Below are 22,358 nucleotides of genomic sequence, written 5' to 3' on the forward strand. Positions count from 1 at the left end.
TGTTGCTACTCAGCCAATAAGAGAATGGACTTCTTGGCAGGAAGTCCACTGAGGAAAAGTTCATTCACAGTGCTTCTCTTCTCTTCTAACATCTTTCTGCCCAACAAAACTGCTTGCAGAAAAACTGCGTCCCACCAACTCTTCCTCACACTAAGGCTTCAGCGTTGCTCCCTCTGCCACGGCAAGATTTCAATCTGGAAGTCCTTCTCTCTATCGACTCACTCAAAGAGACACTGCCTCAAAAATTAGCCCTTCATCTAGGACTGCACAAACCCCTCTGGAGATTTGAACTGCTGCCTCCTGCAGCTTTTTCGACCTCCTTTTTTGCTCAGCGTTGGGTTCTTTGGCACTGTTCTTCTTGCTTCACCTGCACTCACTCTGATAGCATGTGAAAATTCCGTAAACCGGAATCCCTACTGCAGCCACTGATGAAACTTCTCCTAATTGTTATTTACTGAAACAAATTATTTACTACTTCCTACAGCAAATATCGAAGCTAATACACTGCAGCCTACACCAATTAAATAATATGCTGAAACAATAACAAAACAATAGAGAAAGATACAGCACACATGACACGGTTATTTTTGGACAAATGTCCCCGGAAAAACCCAATGTGAGAAAATTGGTGCAACAGATCTGAGGTTTTTTATTATTATGCAATAGTTTTCTGAATACAACTCTGACAGAGAAATAAACTGACAGAAGAAATTTGTGAAATTACCTCACTCTACCTGGCAAGTTCTGGTTGATCAGGGAGCTAAACCAATGTGTTCCCAACTATTTTTGCGCTGCCCCTACATGGGCCCTACATCAACCTCTAAGGCTCTGCGTCAGCTCAACTGGGAATTGATTTGCCTTCTGGAGTAGTTTCCAGCCCTCTAGGCTCATAAATGTCAGCTCCCTCAACAAATTCAGACTTCTGATTGGAGAATTGTGTTGCCTCTGCGTGAGCCCTTTTGGCTCATCATCAACCCCTCTTGGGTCTTGTGTTGCCTCCATCTGGTGTCTCTCTGCCTCCCTACTACGTACCCTGGGCTCTGGAGAAGATACTCCAACCCAACTATCCATGTCCCTCACTGCACAAGCTCATTATCAATATTCTCAGAGCAGCTGCTCTGTTTCAGAAAATCGAACTTCTAAACTCACTCTGTGTGTCTTTCCAAGTGACCCTCAAGCCTCCTTAAAAAACCTCCTCGTTGACATTCAACGGCCCAGATTAGAAGCTAATCAATGGCTAAAATCATTTTTGTTTGATCCTCGTCTTCTTCTAGAAGTTACACCCACAGTTAGGATTAATACCCATTAATTATTTTATTTTCCTAAATTTAGACTTAGAGTCCCATTTAAAATAATTAATTATTTAATAAAATTGTTTCTGGGTGGAATTTCCCAAAATGCTTTCTGGGTTCTTTGGAATACATGTGCCCAGGCCTCCCTGCAAAACTTGAGACTTAAAGCACATCCAATGCTACCAGAAATCAACAGTATATAGCATGTACAGCATAACATGTATGTGATGCAGGCCATCTCCTAAGGTACGACAGTATATGTTGTGAAGTATGCTGGAGTATGTATGTGAAGTTGCTATTGTATGGTTGATCCATATAATTATTGATGAGAATTTGTGTACACCCTTATAGTATGTATGCCATTAACAATGACATATTACATCGCAGACAGATCCTCATCATCATATGGATACGGCACATTATATTAATGGTAGACAAGATCCTCATATGGATATGACATATCACATGGATATGACATATCACATGGCAGACAGGATCCTCATATGGATATGATATATTACATGGCAGACAAGATCCTCATATGGATATGGCACATTATATTATATGGCAGACAGGATTCTCATATGAATATGGCTCATTATATTAACGGCAAACAGAATCCTCATATGACATATTATATTAATCGTATGGCAGACAGAATGTTCATATGATCTCATATTTCATAATGGCAGACTTACTATTATATGACAGACTTACTATTCAGTTGGCATGGCAGACATGATACTCCTGTGTTGAAAGAAAAGGCTAGTCATAGAAAGGCTAGGACTAAGAGGAAGCTGTCCAGATTTCAAAAGATAAGTATTATACATCTCTTTTATTGTCTTTTACCATCACTAATAATGATGTGAAGTCCTTAATAATGATGGTGATGATATGAACCCAGAGAATGATAAATGATACGTACTCCTTGTTGATAAGTACTCTTTTGATGTCATGAATAATGTGATTGGACTCTTTGATGGTACTTGATACTTACTCTTTGATGATGATAATCTGGACAATGATGAAGTAGATGATATAGTTGATCTATATACTCTATTCCTTGGATTTCTTGATTATATAAATGATGTGGATCTCCTGATGCTAACATAATCTCTTAATGTTGATATGAACTCGTGGATGATGATGATGTGGATTCATTGATGATGAACTCTTTGATGTTACGGACTCCTTGATGTAAGCTTCTTGATGATGATATGAACGAAGTTAACTCCTTAATGATTTGGGTAAGGTCACTTTCCCAATATTTAGAGGGAGTAATGATTGAAAATGATGTCTGTTGATATCAATATAAGATTTTCAAAGCCAAGATGGAAATCCTTGATAAAGTATTTCCTGCACTTAAAAGTCTGATGAGATGGAGAAGTTGTTGATCCCTGGTTTTCTTGATAAACACCTATCACATGCCTCTAAGTCAAACTATGGATGTGCTGCTCATTGAGATATCAGTGTGATGCTACTATTTATGGTCAGAAATTCACTGCCAGAATACAAGATTTCATGGATATTCTGATATTGGCTCGGTTGGTAGTGTGATGAGTAAAAGGAGTACATCTAGTGTTATATCTCTGATTTTGTTGCTCTAGGAGCACTATTGAAGCTGAATGCATGGCTTATTATGAAGCCAGTTGGTTGTTGAAGCTCTTCAGTGAGCCATTTGAGCACGCGCTGGTAACCATCATTGTATATTGCGATATTTTTGAGTGGGATTAATTTTTCAGAGAATCCATGTTCCACGATAGCTCTGGGTACTGCTTTATTTTGATATGATACATTGGAGAGCTACCAAGCTCCATCATTATTGGTTGGATGAGCATATTATTGTCATCCATACAGAGCCTCTTGGTAAATTCTTCAAGGAGAGGCTGGGAGTCGTGGATAGACCCTACTATGAGGGTCTTTGTTGATCATTGAGCTCTGGGAGCTTGGGGTACTTCTTGAGCTATGAGCGACCATAGGGTGAGTGGTTCACCTTCCCCTATAGGTGCATTGTATACAGGGTGAGTGGTTCACCTTCCCCTGTGATACTCCATGATGATATATGAGAGCATAGGGTGAGTGGTTCACCTTCCCCTATAGCTGATGATATATGCATAGGATGAGTGGTTCACCTTCTCCTATGGCATGTGAGCAGGATGAGTGGTTCGCCTTCTCCTGTGGACACCCTAGTCATAGATGCTAATAGACATTTGTTGGTTGTCACATGTGGACATGTCGGTGGGACGTGGTTCATCCTTTCCCCACATGTAGGATGCTCATTCCCTACAATCGATGGTTGACATGTCGGTGGGATGTGGCTCATCCTTTCCCCACGTGTAGGATCCTTCCTACCATTGATGATTGGCATGCATGTAGGACATGGTTCATCCTCTTGGTGGTTTGCATGTGCATAGGATGTGGTTTCTCCTTTCCCTACGATGGTTGTGACATATGACTGTAGGATGTGGTTCATCCTTTCCCTACGTTTGATTGTGACATGTGTTTGTAGGATGTGGTTCATCCTTTCCCTACGTGTGGTTATGACATGTGTTTGTAGGATGTGGTTTCTCCTTTCCCTACGTGTGGTTGTGAGCAGGATGTGAGATATTCTTTCCCTGTTGATGTTTCTGCATCATCCTACCCATGTAGTTCGGGACACATGGGAAGTACCTCTCATCTGGCCAATGAGTTGGGAAAAGTGGTTAGGGACCATAGCACTACCGATGGACGCATTGTGTACTACCGTACTCCCTATGACTTGGATGCATGGTGTTCTTCAACTTGATCTGAGATCAAGTCTGATTGAGGTTTTACCTCTAGACTGAATTTTGTCAGTGGAGAGCGGTAAGGTCTTGTGACTCACTCTCGATCAATTCTTCATTATTACATCAGTGTTCAGCAAAGCAGAGTCGAGATGCAGAGATGATATCAAGATGGCATGATGATGGATGGATTGGCAGGTGGATTTCTCCCTAGTTGAGAGGGAGTGTTAAAATTGGCAATTAGGGCCAAATTCCCCTTTGGACAGCTCTTTTGAAGAAGATAGTTGTGGCAATGATTTCCTCTTTCCGAGAGGACCAAAATCAACCTAAAGATCACTAAATTTGGATAAGGAAAAATATTTATTTACTTAAAAGAAATTCTACAAGTCATGACCTTATTAAGGCGGGAAAAATTGGAAATTTGAAATTCAAATTTGCCTCCAAAATGTTAAGGTCAGCTTCACCTCCATAAAGATAAATTGTTATATATATAGATGTCCTCCATTCTCATTAGATACATCAACATGCTGGAGAATATGTCTGAGGCAGCCGTGGTTTTGGAGGAGGTCGAAGTTTTGTTTGTGGGTTATATTCTAGGGCCGAATCCCTCCCAGTAGGACAGCCACAACACATGAAGGTCAGGGCCGAGGTAACAAGAGATGTTTGTAAGTCTGTTTGTGGGTCCAAAGTACAGCAGAGGCAGGCCGAGGCATATCGGATAAATCTGTAGATGATTTGGGTTGTGTTCTCCCTGTTTAGATAAGCCGCAAGCCCTGAGATTATTGGAGGAGCACCGCAGACCTGTTCTGGGCTAGCTGGAAGGAACGTTAGGCCCTATTCTCATAGCAGAAGTCAAGCTACAGGTAGCCAGGGCTGGCTACAAGAAGAAGGATGCTAGCCGCAGCAATTGAAGGCACTGAATGGACTGATGTTGTCTACGATCAAGCCCTAATCAGGTTCCAGATCCACAGTTGTTTCATCATTGTGTTTGACTGCTCAGTATATCACTATATTGGGGTTCATTATACTCATAGAAGAAGGCTGCACTATCTGGACTAGGACCGAGGTCCTTTTCAAACATTCTTTGTAGCTGCTTTGTCTACTATTGATCTCTGGTTAGGGCAGAATTTGTCAGCTATTGTAGCTTTGCCTGGGCTGCATCTTTGTCATTTGTATTTCTCTCTCTCTGCTGAATATTTGATATCAATAATAAGAAGATTTGATCAAAGGTTTTTCCCTGGCTTGAGCCAATTCCTGAGTTCTCTGGTCTTGACTTGTCTTCTCTCGTCGAGATTTCTTAAGCCAAGTTATCACCTCCAACCAAGTTATCACTTCCTTCTTCTTGGTGCTCCAATCTACCAAGGGTACCAAGAGGCAGATCAATAGCAGTATGGCCCCCGGATCTGGATCAATACCATTTCAGGGGACTATCCCTACTTCTCATCAAACCAAGTGGCATGGCTGTTCCAAATCCCACATTCACAGTGATAAGAGGACACCAAGTCCTTAGTGGCAGATGGCTTTTGTCCAGATAGTAGCACCGTGCTCAATCAGTTTATCTTCCAGCTCCTCTTCCAGACAGCATTCTACATGAAGCTTCCTCCATTCGGTCTTGGAAATTAGGAGAGAAATTATTTGTGGAGTCTGATTCTCTCCCTCTTTGTATTCCAGATTCTAGGTCCATTTCTCCCAAATCTGTTTGCAGCTATCAGAGCTATATTTACGTCTTACCTTGTACCTCACTTTATTTTTCATCCTTTCTGCTTCTTGCTTTGATTAAGAGCCATCTCTGCACTCCCACTTTTTATCGAGGCATGTGTAATCAGCAGTCCCATTGAACTACTTTTGTGGTTATAAACAGGACATTAATCATATTATCTTATCGGATACCACCTGTGAGCTAACTTGCGGTAGCCGGGGCATAACAGAAGGTATAAGACCATATGGTACAAAAGAACAAAAATTGTTACATAATAAATGTGAAAGATACAAGATACGATGATATACAGTTAAGAAGGCTGTCATATTTATAGTACATAAGGGACATGACTTATAGAGACTTTGATCTTTATATTGAATTTTAAAACATGATTTTGTCTATTTTCACTTAAGTTCCCTTTTTCTTTTTAGATTAACATATGGAGGAGCATTGGACCCTTGTTCCCCCGTGCCTTCACAGCTGGTTCAATAACATTGTCCCTCTGTCCAATTGCCAATTTTTGGCTACTTCGGATATTAACAAGAAAAAAACTCTATTAATTGCACTGTGAATAGAGTCTATTCAATACCGAAATTAGAACAAAGACTTGAAACTTACAAGTGATGCTTTGGTAAATATTTTCCTTCCTTCCCTGAGCAGACAACAGAAAGATAATCTGGCACAGCAGCTGACCTGGATGTTTTACTTGCTCTGCTTCCAATATGTATAGCATAAGAAAGATTAAAACAAGAAAACTCATGAAAAAAGGGAATAAATAACTACAATTAAGCATTCAAACTGAATTAATAGCTACCACCTATCTCTTTCAATTCTTAAACAAGCAGTCTTCAAATCAAAGCAGCACTGCTCTCTTTGAATTCTTAAACAAGCAATCATCATATCAAGGTTTCATTAGATATGCTTTATAAAAACTTGTGTAAATCATTAGATGCAGTAGACCACTCACGTAATTTCCATGTGCTGCTTGTGCAGTGCCTCAATACCCAGACCTTTCTTGCAATCAGGGCAGAAATACTCAACATCCTTGAGATCCTGTTAGCATGCACACAAAAACATAATTTACCATTTAAGTCAGCCTACTATAGATGCCAATGTAACCTCTTGGAAGCAATTAAAAGGGAATGGAACTGCTGGAAACAGAGCAGACAGAACCTTAAGATGCTTGTAGTTAATTTTGGCACATTCAGCATGAATCCAAATCTGGCATCTGTCACATTGAACCTGTAAACAAGGAATTTAGTGAACCAGTTTCAATGGTTTTGTTAAGCGTTTTATGGCAAAAGAAAAATTGAAACAGCTAAACATTTATAAAGAAAATAAAAAAACAAAAAATTGACTCGAAATCTGCAAAGAGTAGGCTGCATCACCCAGCTGCCTTTATCCGTAGGGTGCCAGACTCTCTTGCAAATCCCACAGTACTGCTTAAATTTGTACAGCTGCAAAAGTTGCACATTAAATATGAAGAATAAGAACATATTTATGAATAGTCTTTTAAGTTTGAAGTGGAAATAAATAGGGGTCCAAAGATACAAGGTAAATATGGGAAACTTCAACATACCTTAAAGCAGTGTCTACAGAGTGATTGGTTTTGAGAAGAACCGTTCTTCTGTTTCAGAACTAGTTTTGAGGGAAGCTTTCCACCACAGCTACTGCACTCCCTTTTGTGTTCATTTTCCAATTGTAATGACTGCACATCAGGATTCAACATTTAATAAAGCATTTCAAGAAATCAGTAATTGTATCCCAGAGATGAAATAGCCCATCACTAGAAGGCTAAGAAGATAAGCATTTAGGGAAAAATATTAAAGACACGGCCTACCAATCCAATATTCAGCTATTTATAGTCCCTCTAGATGTTTGAGTGGACAAACAAGTACCTATGATTGTTATGATTCAAAAGATTAAAGTGTCTGTGAAGTAATATAAAAAGCCTTAGAGCTCCACCGTGTCAGTCATTGTACTTAAGAGTTACTTTAACTTGAACCGACTTTGATTTTGCCTGCTATAAGAGTTTAGGCGATTGTTAAAAATATATGATATTTTTACTGGCATCTTTTCTATCATTGCTGAGTTGAGCTGACATCAGTAGCCTGAACTCTGCACGAACTAGGACCATAGGTAGCTTGGTCATTAAAAATCTACATCATATTTTTGCTTTTAGCTGCCAATTCTAACCATTAAGGGAATCATTAAAAATTCAAAATCTACCCTTTCAACCTGCAACTTCTAACTCCATGCAGCAAAGAGATGGTGCCCACAAAAGTTAGGAAATTTATAACCACAATCTGATACAGGAGCATGCCTCGAGTTTTGACAATACTGCACACCCAAAAGTATTTCCAATTTGTTTTGGTTCTACTCTATGCTTTTTCTTCCTGATTTTTAGCAGCTATAGGGATCGGGTATTTTGATCAGACAACTATCACCTCTTGGAGCCAAGGCCTAAAATTTGGATATGTTATAGAGTACACCTTCCTCTACCTACCCACCAAATTTCATCAAAAAATATTAAGTACAACATATGTTTGGAGCCAACACGCAGAAATTTCCTATGTGGATAAAAGGGGCCTAGAATTTTGATCAACGTGCTCCCTCTGAAATATTAATATATTATAGAGAACACCTAAGTCACGTGACAAGATGACACGAAACATAGAGAACACGAAAATACAAGTATCCAACACGTGACACAGCAACCCCCGGAACACAGCACGGAGGACACATTATATATATTATATATTAAAAAATATAACAAATTAGTGAATTACACAAAAAATGTAAATAGAGAGATTCAATTTAGAAAATAAAACATTTACATGATGATGATACAAATTCAATCATACAACTAATGCATATAACCAAAATAGCATTGAGTGCAATCCATCTCTGAACCAAAAATGCATCAACAAAGAGGCCCTAAATGGCCTGTAGAGTCCAAAAAAAATCATGCTACAACATTTAGTACCACATATCATCAAAATCATTGCCTATATTGAGATCCTCATCATTAATATCACCCTCTAGTCATCAATTAAGATAGAAAAAGCTTCACATGTCAAATCAAGATTTTATTTGAGTGATGGATACATTGTTACTAGGGTCATGATAGAGGAGTTCAACAATCATTGCCACCAACATCGAAGTATATAGAGGGCTTGGTGTGTTGGAAAATGTAACTAGTTTCAGTGTTCATAATTGTCAATGTACTCAAGTCATTATGTATATCTTATGTTACAAGAAAAAGATGAAAGAAAAATATTAATTTAAGCATGGGTTTCATGCTCCATTTTGTTGGTCATCTAGGTAAAGCATGCATTTCATGCTCCTAGGGTTTGTCATGTCAAAAGAATAATTTTCTTGAGTCAAGAGAGTCCTTGTCAATTGTACAAGGCTCTATTGGGGAAGATGTAACAAGTAAAAGTTATTATTTTGAGTCTAGAAAGTCCTTATGTGCCTCCTAGCACAAGTTGGACCTATCAATGACAAGTCGGCCTAGAAGAGGTTATTCGACCTCAAATTGGTATTATATATGTATATATATAGGTAGCTTCGACCTCATTTAGAACCAATTCGATGATCTCAAGAAAGAAGTTCAAATTGCAGCAAGAAACATCAAGGAAGTTAGAGCGAAGGTCAAGGAAGTAAAGAGAAATCAAGAAGAAGAAAGAAAGTTTGTTTTTGGGCCTTATTCTCTCACATGTGCGAAGGAATTAGGGTTTTTGCAGCTATTACAGGGACGAAGATTGCAAGTCGAAGTTGCAAACTTGAAGTTGGAAGTTGGTTGAAGAACAATTGATCTTTGTTGACTTGGTTAATCTTTGACCTTATTGGAAGGGATTCTTGGAGGCCTGACTTGGTGCTTGGAGAAGGACTTCTTGGTCTATGGTTTTGGGTCCTGGCTTTCTCATTTGGAGCAAATTCTATAAGAAGAGAAGAGATTATTTTTGGGTTTTCCCCTTGGAGGGGTTTTGCCCTGGCTTGGAGCCTACTTCTTGTGTCCATTGTCTTTACTGTGTTTTTGCTCTTGAGAATTGTTTGATGAAAAGATATAATAAAGAAACATAAGAAGATAAATAAAGTTCACAAGCAATTACTAAGGTTAAGGAGAATTGAATTAGTAGTTGCCCTACTACATTCTCCAACATGGTGTTCTTGACTAAATGCTCGTTCAATACCCTCATACATGACAAAATCAAATGGAAGCCAAATATTGAAATCCTAAAAACTGTAAGTCTGTTAGATTTTGAGTGGAATCTAAAATTGTACTTTCTCCATATGAAATCCAATGAGGTTGGAACCACTCTCAAACATCCTGAAACAATTAATGGTAATGTTACAAATTTAAGTAAAAGGATGGTTTTCATCATTTTAGTTTAAGAATTTAATATTACCATTCATTACATAACATTAGTAGGGCCTGGACAAATCCATTTCCCAACACTTGGAATCCCTTCTAACATTGCTTAATCATACTTGGTCTCCAAACCTTTGAGGGCTCCTAACTTGTGACTAACTTGCATGAGAATGTAGCAAAAAAACAATTTAAGAAGTCATGGGATGCTTTTTCACCAACCACGTGTCCAAATTTCAAGACACCAATACAGCTCGTGTCTTGCAAACAGGACACAATTCAAACTCATGCCAGACACGTGTCACACCTCTATCATGTCCAACACGAGAAATACATGACACAAGGGGGTAAGGATGTGCCATGTTACTTGGGAGATAGACTAGAGTATTCTCAATGTAGGGATATGGGGTCTCGGAATCAGTATACAAACTATTCTAGTGTTTTTTTTAGTGATTCTAAATCCAAATAAAACTAGGGCAAATTAACTTACCCTACGGTTTGTGTTGATTTGGGGTAGCATCAGACGTGCTCTAGCCACGAAATTTGGTGGAGAGGCTAAGGCACATGAGATCTCCAATACCCATAAAGGGTTTGGGCAGATTCTAAATAGTTTGGAAGATATTAAAATAATTAATATTTTTAATGGAGTCCCTAAGTCTAAACTTAGGGAAATTAAAATATTAATGTGAATTAATAGAAAATCGTGTTATAATGGTCCAAAAGTCATGGATCAAGCCAGATCTAATCTTAGCCGTTGATTAGGGACTTAATCTCGGTCATTGATCTCTCAACGAGAAAAGTATAAGAGAAGGCTTGAGGGTCACTTGGAGAACACACCAAGAGATCAAGATTTCGACTTTCTGGGGCTAGGTTTGCTGAGAAAGTTGAGAGAGTGATCTAGAGTTGCCACTGAGGGGCAGTGAATACAGAAGCAGAGAGGCAGAGATATTGTCAGGAGGATCAACGCAGCAATCGGGAAAGCTGACGCAGAGGGCAGAAGCCAGAACTACCGGGAACAGCCGGAATTGCCGAGAACTACCGGAACTACCAAGAAAGCTGACGCAGAGGGCAGAAGCTGGAACTGTCGGAACTACGGGGAAAGCTGACGCAGAGGGCAGAAGCCGAAACTGTCTAGAATCGCTGGAACTGCCAGGAACTGCCGAAACTGTTGGGAAAGCTGACGCATAGGGCAGAAGCCGGAACTGTCGGAAAGCTGACACAAATGGCAAAAGAGGCCAACGCAGTCCCTAGAGGGTGACGCTGGGGTTTTTTGTGGGGCAAATTGGAGCTGAGGATCTGCCGGAGAGTTTATCCGGGGTTTCAGCCGGAGCATCTATCTCAAAAGGAGAGGTACTATTGCCGAGATTTTTCTTTGTTGGGTGAGCCAGATTTGGCACCCAAATTGTATTCTGAAACTGCTTAATAAATCAACCCCTTAGATAGCTGCACCAGTTTTCCCGCATTGGGTTTTTCCGGGGACATTAGTCCAAAAATAAAGATGTCATTTGTGTGCTTGTTTCTATTTCCTTCAGTTGATGATCTGTAATGTGTTGAGCATGTACTTGTGTTTATTTTCAGTATTTACATGGTAAAGAACTTGTTAATTAATCAGAACAAGTAGGAAGGAATAAATCAGAAAGTACATGGAGGGTTTCTAACTGTTAGACTTAGAAACTTCAACAGTTTGTAATTTAGGTTGTCAATTTTCTGAATAATTAAGGAAAGAAAAACCTATCTCTATTTCTCAAGTACTTGAAGGAAGGGTTTAGCTCAACAGTGAACAATGAAGCGAAAATCAAATAAACTAACTTAGCAAGAGAGCATCTATCCCATGGAACCTAAGACACATGGCACAATGACACGAGACACGGAGGGCACAAAAATACGTGTATCTGACACACGACACAGTGATCCCCCAAAACAAGACATAGAGGACACATTATATATTATATGTTAAAAAATGCAACAAAATAGTGAATTACACATAAAAAATGAAATATAGACAAAGATTTAATTTAGAAAATAAAACATTTACATGATGAAGATACAAACTCAATCATACAACTAATGTATCTAACCAAAATAGCACTAAGTACAATCTAACCTAAGTTGCACGAAGCGCCAAAATGTTTCAGAGTTTCCGAAACGGTTAAGTTTAGAAACATCACCTCCTAAAAATGGAAACGTCGTCTGAAACATCATATATGTTTATAAATATAAAAATAAATTTAAACATAAGTGAATAACACAATATCTTGCAAGAAAAAAAGGGAATAAGACCCATAGATGACAATTTAGAAGGAAAACCAAGTCTACGTTAACTCTCATAGATGATTACACTGTTAAACACACATGGACAGCGAAAGAGAATATGAAAGATAAATCAGTGAGTACATTTTTTTATTAACATCAGATATACATTTATAGTACAATATGTGACTCTTGGGTTTCAGATCCCAAGGTCTCTTGGACTGCTTTTGTCCATTCGACTTCCACACTAACCCATTAGGATTAGGTGTCCAACATTCCCCCCCTTAATCCGAAGGGTTATGTATGAGTCCAAGAAGAGAGTTGTAATACAAAATGTGCAAAAAATGCATGGCAGCACTAGGCTGAATGTGCTCTATGAAATGTTGGTAAAAAAGGGCGGTGGTTTAAGGATGACCACCAACACTGGAACGCTTAGTGCAGTTCCCGGAACTCTTCCAAAACTGGTAAGAAGCTGGAGTCTTCTGCTAGAGGAAGTGTTCTTAATCTATGATGGTTTAAGGATGACCAACAACTCTGGAATGCTTAATGCAATTCCTGGAACTCTTCCAAAACTGGCAAGAAGCTGGAGTCTTCTGCTAGAGGAAGTGTTCTTAATCTGTGATGGTTTAAGGATGACCAACAACTCTGAGATTCCTGGAACTCTTCCAAAACTGGCAAGAAGTTGGAGTCTTCTGCTAGAGGAAGTGTCCCAGATTGCCAACTGAAGGCATGTTCAGGCATCTTTGTCTCTGGCTACAACTCTGAAACTGGTGTGGCAGGTTGTGGCTCAGGCTCGCTTGATGTGACTTTGAAGCTTGTAGATGACCATCATTTCCCCCCCTGTCAGATACAAGGTGAGAAGATGGAGAAAACTCAACTGCAAGACTGTTCAATACTCTGGAACAAGTTCTGACATGTGTTTGGAATATCTTCTTGGCTGTTGATGCCCATTGCCAAGAAGCGATCCATCCAAGATGAATCTTTGTTCTTGCAGGATGTTTGTTTTTGAAGCATCTGTTTGAAGAATGACTGGTTTTATGACAGTGCTTACATGGATGAAGATCAAAACAGTGATCTTTCAGATGGCCAACTCGATCACAGTGTTGGCATTTCACGATCTGTTGTTTTTGTTGTTGTTGTTGTTGTTGTGGAAGAGGGGCAGAATCTGGAACAGCTGGAGGTGAACTGTCATGAAGAGCAGGTGAACTATCATGAATGAATCCAGCACTCTGAAACTGAATGGGTTTGGCATAGTCTGGAATATGAAAGGACAAGTCCTTGTCATATCCAAGACCAGTTCTGTGCTTGTTGTGGACAAGTTGTTCCCAAGGTCTGATGATGGGCTTGGGAAGTGCAGACTGAATTTCTGGATCTGCATGTACAATTGCTGCTTCATTGGGCACTGGATCTGAATGAACTTCAGCAATATTGTTTTGCTGTTTATGGGAGTCTGTTTCATTGTTCTGAACAGAAACAAGTTCAGAATGATGACTCCACTGCTGTAATTCTTCCTGCTGCAGTTGTGATTCAAGCTGCAAAAACTCAATATTCTCCTGTGCATTTTGTAGACATATTTTAATATTGAATAGAGAGGTTTTGTTGATCTTAACCATCTCATCAACAGTGGAATGTATCAGAGTATTTAACAACTCTAATGCATTATCAAGTCTGGTCATTTTCTTCATTATCTTATAAGTTAAAGAAACAGATCACAACTATCAACCAGTGAAGAAGAAGCAACAATCATTCACAATTCAATGTCACTGCAATATCCTTTATAAATGTCAGCAAAGGATCAGAGTGCAACATAAAAGATTACAATCAGCTCATCAAACTCTTTATGAAGCAGTTGAATCAAGGAAACAATGCACTATAGTGAGTTTTAAGTACAATGCCACAATTGGGGCAGCAGCAACTGCAAACTTGCTTGGATCCTTCAAGTACTCCTTCACTTTCAAATCAGCATCAGCAAAAAGTTCCCAGAATCCAGGTTCTTTAAAACGGACTAGTAATATGCATCTCAACTTTTTTTTTTTTACCCAAATCAAAAACCTCAATAGCTGGCAATTTCACAAGTGTACCATTTGCATGCGGAAGCTTATCTTTCATGTGGTTCAAAATCATTCACCATTGATTTCATACTTTCATTAAAAGTCATCATATATGGAATTATCTCAATTCCAATATCTACTCATCAGCAGGCAAATTCATAACTTCTTAAACCCACTGACTCAAATCATTCAAATGCTCATCAACCCAATAAACATCATTCATATATGACCAAAATTCAATGAAACAATGTGCCCATTATTTTAATCAATGAAGGGCTTGGACTTGTCCTTACTCAATGCGCCCTTGATCTTTTAGCAGTGGTACAAATGATCCCCAATGAATCTCAGCCTCCTAAAATGATGAAGAATTCGGTCTTCCAGGCATCCGGAACTCCTACATAATATATGCCCTTGGATTCAAATAAGGAAATGCTTTCGACCTGCAAGAATGAATGGCTCTTTCCCTATCAAGAATGAATGGTTCTCGCCCTATAACACAGAGGCATCATACTGTCAGCAAAAATGTTTAACGCAAAGGGAAGTCGTCCCGAGAGGCAAGTCCTGAACCAACGGCTTTACATATAAAAAGAACAGATTCAAGCTCAAAACCAAAACGTTTTGATGGACATACTTCAGATAGCGCTCTTGTTACATCAAATCGATAGCCCAGCCAACGGCTTTACATATATAAAAAGCACATTCAAAATTAAAACAGCGCATTCAATATATATCATGCTACCAATATATATCACCGTATATATATCACTTCAAAACAGTTCAAATTCGATATCTAGTGCCTTCATTCGAATGAAATGCTGGTAAGTTCAATTCTCTCTTACTTGAAGCGAAACCAACCCCTCAAGGGAAACACTCAGATTGTGGAGTACATATCTCTGGTCATGTTCCTCCTGTAGCTAGAAAAGCGTTCTTAGCATGGACATTTTCCACACGAGATATTCAGGAACTCATTTGCCACCCTTACAAACACTTCAATGCCTTGCTCTTTCAGGGGCGCAAATTTGATCAGTTTGGAAAGTACCAGCAAATTTGAACACAATGCGCATAGATAAGAAATTACCAGCAAATTCCACAAAGGAAATATTTTATGCAATGGAAAAGCACTTTGGTCAGAATCAAACTATTCATCCTGGAGACATGGTTATTGATACATCAGCGTCCAATTATGGAGCATTTGAACACAATGTTGCTTCAGAAAATACCCCACTGCATAAGGATATGAAGTTGGAGATGTCGTTAGATGTTATGCTTCGCCTCTTGAGTTCGTCTTTCAGCTCTGTAACCTTCCACTGCTCCAGAGGGCGATTCCTAAAACCCCTTCAAGGCAAACAATCCAGGTAACAATCCGAGTTCGAATCCGAACAAGTGCTCAACAGAATATTCACCTCGGATAAGCAAAGCAATATCGTCCAAACCCTCAAATAAGGCCTCAGAATGGACTCACTGCCACAATTAATGTGCTAAGGTCAATTCACTGGCTCAGAGAAGGCTTTAGAATGAACTGGCTTAAATATTGGCTACTGCCATTGTTAATTCCTCCGAGGTAGTTTAATGTCTTAGAGATAGACTGCTGCCTCAGTTAAGGCCTCAGAGATGGTCCACTGCCTCCACTTTGATGAGTTTAGCCCGACGTCCTCAGTAAACAACCCTCACGAGCCTCAGGAACATCTTGCTGCAACAGAAAGGGCCTATACACATAGTCACCATGATTTACACAGCAATCGACACATTCTATGTGACGGACGAGCAGATTGCCAATTTCCCCTCGCGGAAAGATGGAATCGACGAACAGACGGAGATGACTCTCCGTTTATTCGGTTGCGAATTGATTCAAGAAAGCGGAATTCTGCTTAGATCGCCACAAGCAGTTATGGCAACAGGCCAGGTTCTTTTTCATCGATTCTATTTCAAAAAATCATTTGCACGCTTTAACGTCAAGCGGGTTGCGGCAAGTTGTGTTTGTCTTGTGGCAAAGCTTGAAGAAAGCCCTCGGAGGATTCCGCACATTTTGAATGTGTTTCATCGAATGGAATGCAGGCGAGAGAATTTGCCTCTTGAACCTTTAGAACCTCATTCCAAAAAATATGCAGAGATGAAGATGGACTTGAACCGAACAGAACGCCACCTTTTGAAAGAGATGGGATTCAAGAAAAATATCAAATAGCGCAGGCGTTCAAACCAGGCAGTGCGCAGTCTCAGGACAGAGGCGCTCAGGACAGAGGGAGTCAAGTTTAATGGCTTATTCAAGCACATTCAGTATTGCAGGCGAGCTACAAGAATCCGTTCATGTGGGCAGAGAAATCAACGCACAGGTATAACGGCCTCAGCGTTAGGTAGTGCCACCTTAACCAGAGAGGGCGAGGAAGAAATTATGGCATGGTCTGACTGCTCAGAGAGCGACAGAGGCAGAGGCAGAGTAGCGCTCTGGACAGAGGCGTTAATTATGGACAGAGCCCAATTTGCAGAGAATATGAAACGGTTTTGAAGTCTGAGCGTATTTAACTGAACAGGGCGCAGGAATTATAAATAGAATATGTCAGGGCAGCGCAGGTGTGGCAGACAGACATCTCAGAACCGCTTGGACAGCGCTGGCAGTGTCAGGAGCAGCTAAAATTTAGCTGAAGTAATATTCATGAGAAAATATTCCTGAGATGCAGAATTGATGGCAGAAATGACTGCACAGAAAGGCCATAAGACAAATGGCTCACATTAATTATGCAGGGCAGGAATACGCTTGCTCTGATACCATGTTAAACACACATGGACAGCGAAAGAGAATATGAAAGATAAATCAGTGAGTACATTTTTTTATTAACATCAGATATACATTTATAGTACAATATGTGACTCTTGGGTTTCAGATCCCAAGGTCTCTTGGACTGCTTTTGTCCATTCGACTTCCACACTAACCCATTAGGATTAGGTGTCCAACAATGGTCAAGTTTCAGAGTTTTGGGTACGGGTACGTCCTGAAACGTTAGGTTCCTAGAAGTTTCATGCAACATAGAACCTAACTCAACCAAAAATACATCAACAGAAAGGCCCTAAATGGCCTATGGAGTCCAAAAAAAATCATGCTACAACAAATAACTAGTACCACATATCATCAAAATCATTGACTATATTGGGATGCTCATCATTACTATCACCCTCTAAGCATCAAAACAAGATAGAAAAAGTTTAACGCATCAAATCAAGATTTTATTTGAGTGATGGGTACACTTTTACTAGGGTCGTGACAATCACTGCCACCAACACCGATGTATATAGAGAGACTAGTGCTCCTAATTAAATGTTAGTTTCATACCCTCATATATGAAAAAATCGAATGGAAACCTCCAATCCCCCAAATCTTGAAACCCTGAAAACTGTTAAGTTTGTTGGATTTTGAGTGGGATCTAAAATTCTGCTTTCTCCATATGAAATCGAACAAGGATGGAACCACTCTCAAACATCCAGAAACAATAAATGGTAATGTTAAAAAATTTAGTAAAAGGATGATTTTCATCCTTTTACTTTGAGTATAATATTACCATTAATTACATAGCATTAGTAGCACCTGGACAAATCTACTTTCCAACACTTGGAATCCCTTCTAACATTGCTTAATCGCCCTGAACTGCACTCCAAAACATTTGAGAGCTCCAAACCTGTGACTGAATTGCGTGAGAATGAGGCAAAATTTTGATTTTAAGAAGTCGTGAGATGCTTTTTCACCAGACACATGTCCAAATTTTGAGACACTAGTAGGGCTCGTGTCAAACACATGTCACACACGTGTCGTGTCTGACACATGAAATATGTGACACAAGTGGGGGGGAGCGGTAATGACATGTCACTTGACATAGGAGAACACCTTCCTCTAACATCCCACCATATTTCATCAATAGATATTTAAGTAATACCCATTGTTTAGAGCAAGCCGTCAAAATTTTCTTGATTTTTGTAGTAATAGACATTCAATGTTTTGAACAGCACATAGTCAATACTTGGAGTTCGAGTCCAAAATTTTCATATGTTGTAGACGACGTGTTCCTCTACCTACACAACAAATTTCATCAAAAATATAGATATTAAGGGGTGTGTCTAATCCCTTTATAGAGCATCTACAAGCTTATTGGTGGTTAGGGGTAGCATCTCTACTGCATAAATATGATCACCATCATGACCACTCAAAGTTCAACCTCCAAGTGCTCTAAAACTATGGCTCTATCCTCCAAATTAGTCTCCACTAGATTGTCATCCCAAATCCATATTTCAATTGGTCCCTTTTCTTCACAAAGTCTAGATTAATCAGGAATCGGCCTCAGTGAGGAATAGTTATGATTATCTCTATGTAGCACTTTGCTATCTATCTCGATATATTTTGGGTGGAAAAAATGGGAGTTGTTTCAACAGCTACAGGGTCAGGTTCATGTGGAAGAAGGTGACAATAAGGTTGACTATCATCTCCAGATGGGGTTATTCAACAAGCTAGATAAGCTTTGTGTTCCTAAAGGTGAAAGATTGTAGCGTATCAAGGAGGCTCACACCTCCAATGATGTAGAACATTTTGGTGTTGGGAAGACAGTTGCTAACTTATAAAGGTATGTGTACTAGACCATAATACAAAATCGTGTAGCGGAGTATATTAGAGGATGGATACTTTGTTGTACCAACAAACCCAGTGTAAAGTTTTGTAGATGTTCTATGCTAAGAGCATTTTCACTTTTCTCACAGCAATCATACAAGTAGATAAGCAAAATGCAGATAGAACATATAAGCAAATCTTACAGAAGACAAATCAGAAACAAGAAAAATGTATGTGTTCGTTTCGGCGGTCAACAGGATGCTTCAACCAGCAAAGTCTCCTTTGGTCAGCCAGCCCAGCATGTGTCACAACAACCCTCCAACCAGTAGATGAGTCAACCCAAGTCAGTTCTACAAAAGTCAACGTTGTCCTGAAAAGTCAACGCAAGGGCAGCAAGCTAAAAGTCAACGCAGAAGCAAAACGGTCAACCCTTTGACCTCGCTTTTTGTGCCAGGTAGTACGGCCTTCAAAAATCGAACCTCCCACAAGTTTTCAGCTTGTTTGGACCAAGCGTTGACCAAAGTCAACGCTGGTCAAACTTCTGCGAAACCCTAGCAGCAGAAAAATCCTCTTCGTCCTTCCCACGTGTGGCTGAAATTCGTCCTCTAGGTAGCTCGTACTTTTAGGATGAGAGAGGAAGATGTGAGTTGTGTTGTAATCAAATTCTCTCCAACTTTTCCTGTATATATATCCATCAATGAGGGTGTGTGACACATCTGTTGGGCATGTGAGCCTACATTACAAAACTGGCTGACCTTGCACATATAATTTATTAAGAATAATAAATTCAAAATATAAGTTCTGCTCATCGGATTAAGACTATTTTTATATGGATTTTACACCTCAGAAAGAGGAATCCAACAAAAATATTAGCCTCTTAATCTGAGCATCAGAACATGGAGTTTGGACGTAGTTGTCCAAATTTAACACTCCCTCTCAACTAGGGAGAACTCCATCTGTTAGTGCAATTAACATCGTGAGTCATCCCGCCGAAACTTGCTTTGCTAGCTTCTTTATTTCAGAACAAAAGTGGGTCAGTCACAAAGACATCATTCCCTGACTGACATAATCAGTCCAGAGGTCCCAGACCTCACAAATCTTGATCCCAGATCAAGTGGTTGGACCATGCCATCCTAGATAGAGAGTACGGCAATCTTTGATGCGTCCATCAGTCTTTGCTAATAGTCTCTAGCTTTTCCACACCTCATTGGCCAAATGAGAGGTACTTCCCATGAGCCCTGAACTCAATGGGTAGGATGCATACGGGGCACAAGATTAAATGAGTGGCGAACCAGCTCAATAATCACAAGGGTGGGGCAGAAGCATTATGAGTGCTTATAGCTCCGAGAAGCTATCCCCAAAGCCCCCCAAAGCTCCCAGAGCTCATCGTCCAACAAGACCCACATCATAGGGTCTTTCCACGACACCAAGACTCTCACGGAAGGTTAGGAACTTGACCTTCCCCAGGGGCTTAGTGAGAATATCCGCGACCTGCTCATCAGTTCCTATATGATCGAGCCTTACGGCGCCTCGTTGTACCATATCCCGGATAAAGTTGTACCTGATATCAATATGCTTGGATCGGTCGTGGAACACAGGATTCTTAGTCATACGAATCCCACTCTGATTATCACAGAGTATTACAATGGTATCTAGCACATGTTGGAACAGCTCACTAAAGAGCTTCCTCAACCAAACTGCTTCACAACAGGCCATACTAGCAGCAATATATTCGACCTCCGCGGTGCTCAAAGCCACCGACTTCTGCTTCCTGCTCATCCATGAGATCGAAGCAGAACCAAGATTGAAACAGCATCCAGATGTGCTCTTACGATCTACCACACTGCCAGCCCAATCGGCATCAGTATATCCTCGGAGTATCACACTCCCGGCAGTGTATCTCAGCCCATGGTTTATCGTGCCCCGAAGATATCTCAAAAGATTCTTGGCACCAACCCAGTGAAAATGATGAGGCTCAACCATCTGTTGACTCAAAGTATTCACTGCAAAACATATGTCCGGACAGGTGTTCACTAAGAACATCAAAGCTCCTATGAGTTGACGATACTCAGTAGGATTGGCCAAGATAGGCCCTGCAGCACTGCCACTCAACTTCTTAAAGTTGAGTTCCATTGGTGTCGACACGGACTTACAGTCCACCATCCCAAATCTTTCCAGAAGCTTCACAATATACTTTCCTTGAGAAAGGAAAATCTCTCCAGGTCTCTGCCAGACCTCCAGGCCTAGGAAATAGTGCATCAGTCCTAGGTCTTTCATCTCGAACTCAGCAGCAAGCTCCCTCTTACATTGATGAATGAGAGGGTCATCACCTGTCAGGAAGAGGTCGTCCACATACAGCACTAGAATGAGAGGCTTTCCTTCCTCAACCTTAAAGTAAAGGTTTGGATCATCATTGCTTCAAGTGAAGCCCAGCTTCATCAAGTAACTATCCATCCTCTCATACCAAGCTCTGGGTGCTTGCTTTAACCCATAGAGGGCTTTCTTCAACCTGCAGACATAAGTGTCTCGATCTTGAACTTCAAATCCCAGAGGTTGTTCTACATACACCTCTTCCTTTATTGCACCATGCAGAAAAGCGGTCTTGACATCCATCTGATGAAGACTCCATCCTTGCGTAGCAGCAAGGGCTATGATGGATCGGATGGTGGTATATCGAGCCACAGGTGCAAATATATCGTCATAGTCAATTCCTTCCTTTTGAGAGAAGCCACGGGCAACAAATCTTGCCTTAAACTTTTCAGCACTCCCATCAAATCCATGTTTAATCTTGTAGAGCCATTTAGCGGTGACAACAGATTTGTCCTTCGGTCTCGGGACCACATCCCAGACATCATTCTTCATGCATAGCATCCTTCCAGACTTGATGCTTGATGGCTTCCTCAAAAGATCCAGGTTCAGATTGTATAATAGAACTCATGGCAGCTAGATACCCTTGGTATCTACACGGCTTCTTGCTTTCTCGGAATGTTCCCCTTGGGGCAGCATGACCCTCAGCATCTTCGAGGGTGTCCCTGAGTCATGATGGCCTCTTTCCTAGAGAAGGGGAAGGATCAATAGGGTCCATTGGCCCTTCATCATCAGGCATAGTCTCATCCTGGGGTTCTTCCAGATTTCCAGGTCTTTCTTCATGGTTTTCTTCAGATCTAGGAAGATCTACTACTTTCTTCAGGGAAGCATCTTCGTCAAAAGTGACATCATGGCTTATCTCTACTTCCCTTTGACCAGGTACATAGACTCTATATGCCTTAGAAGTCTCACTGTAGCCCACAAACATTCCTTTCTTCCCAGTAGCATCCAGCTTACTTCTCTTTTCTTTCGGCACA

General features: G+C 40.3%; 1 protein-coding gene and 1 pseudogene across 2 annotated transcripts in view; one reads left to right on the forward strand and one right to left on the reverse strand.

Moving 5' to 3' along the window:
* Nucleotides 1–22,358, reverse strand: part of LOC149184054 (histone-lysine N-methyltransferase ATX5-like) — a 280,597-nt gene that overhangs the window by 200,164 nt on the left and 58,075 nt on the right. For both annotated transcript variants that reach the window (XM_089417386.1, XM_089417387.1), the window contains 5 exons: nt 7,333–7,461; nt 7,142–7,210; nt 6,927–6,995; nt 6,721–6,806; nt 6,372–6,464 (listed from right to left, as the gene is read on the reverse strand). In XM_089417386.1, coding sequence (XP_089273512.1) covers nt 6,372–6,464; nt 6,721–6,806; nt 6,927–6,995; nt 7,142–7,210; nt 7,333–7,461 — 446 coding nt within the window. The remainder of the gene's footprint in view (nt 1–6,371; nt 6,465–6,720; nt 6,807–6,926; nt 6,996–7,141; nt 7,211–7,332; nt 7,462–22,358) is intronic.
* LOC149184055 (cyclin-L1-1 pseudogene) lies at nt 16,150–16,608 on the forward strand (annotated as a pseudogene).

Source organism: Pinus tabuliformis, chromosome 3_2 (genome assembly GCF_031772625.1).
Source record: "Pinus tabuliformis cultivar Carrire ecotype Pingquan chromosome 3_2, CPIR1, whole genome shotgun sequence".
NCBI classification, from domain to species: domain Eukaryota; kingdom Viridiplantae; phylum Streptophyta; class Pinopsida; order Pinales; family Pinaceae; genus Pinus; species Pinus tabuliformis.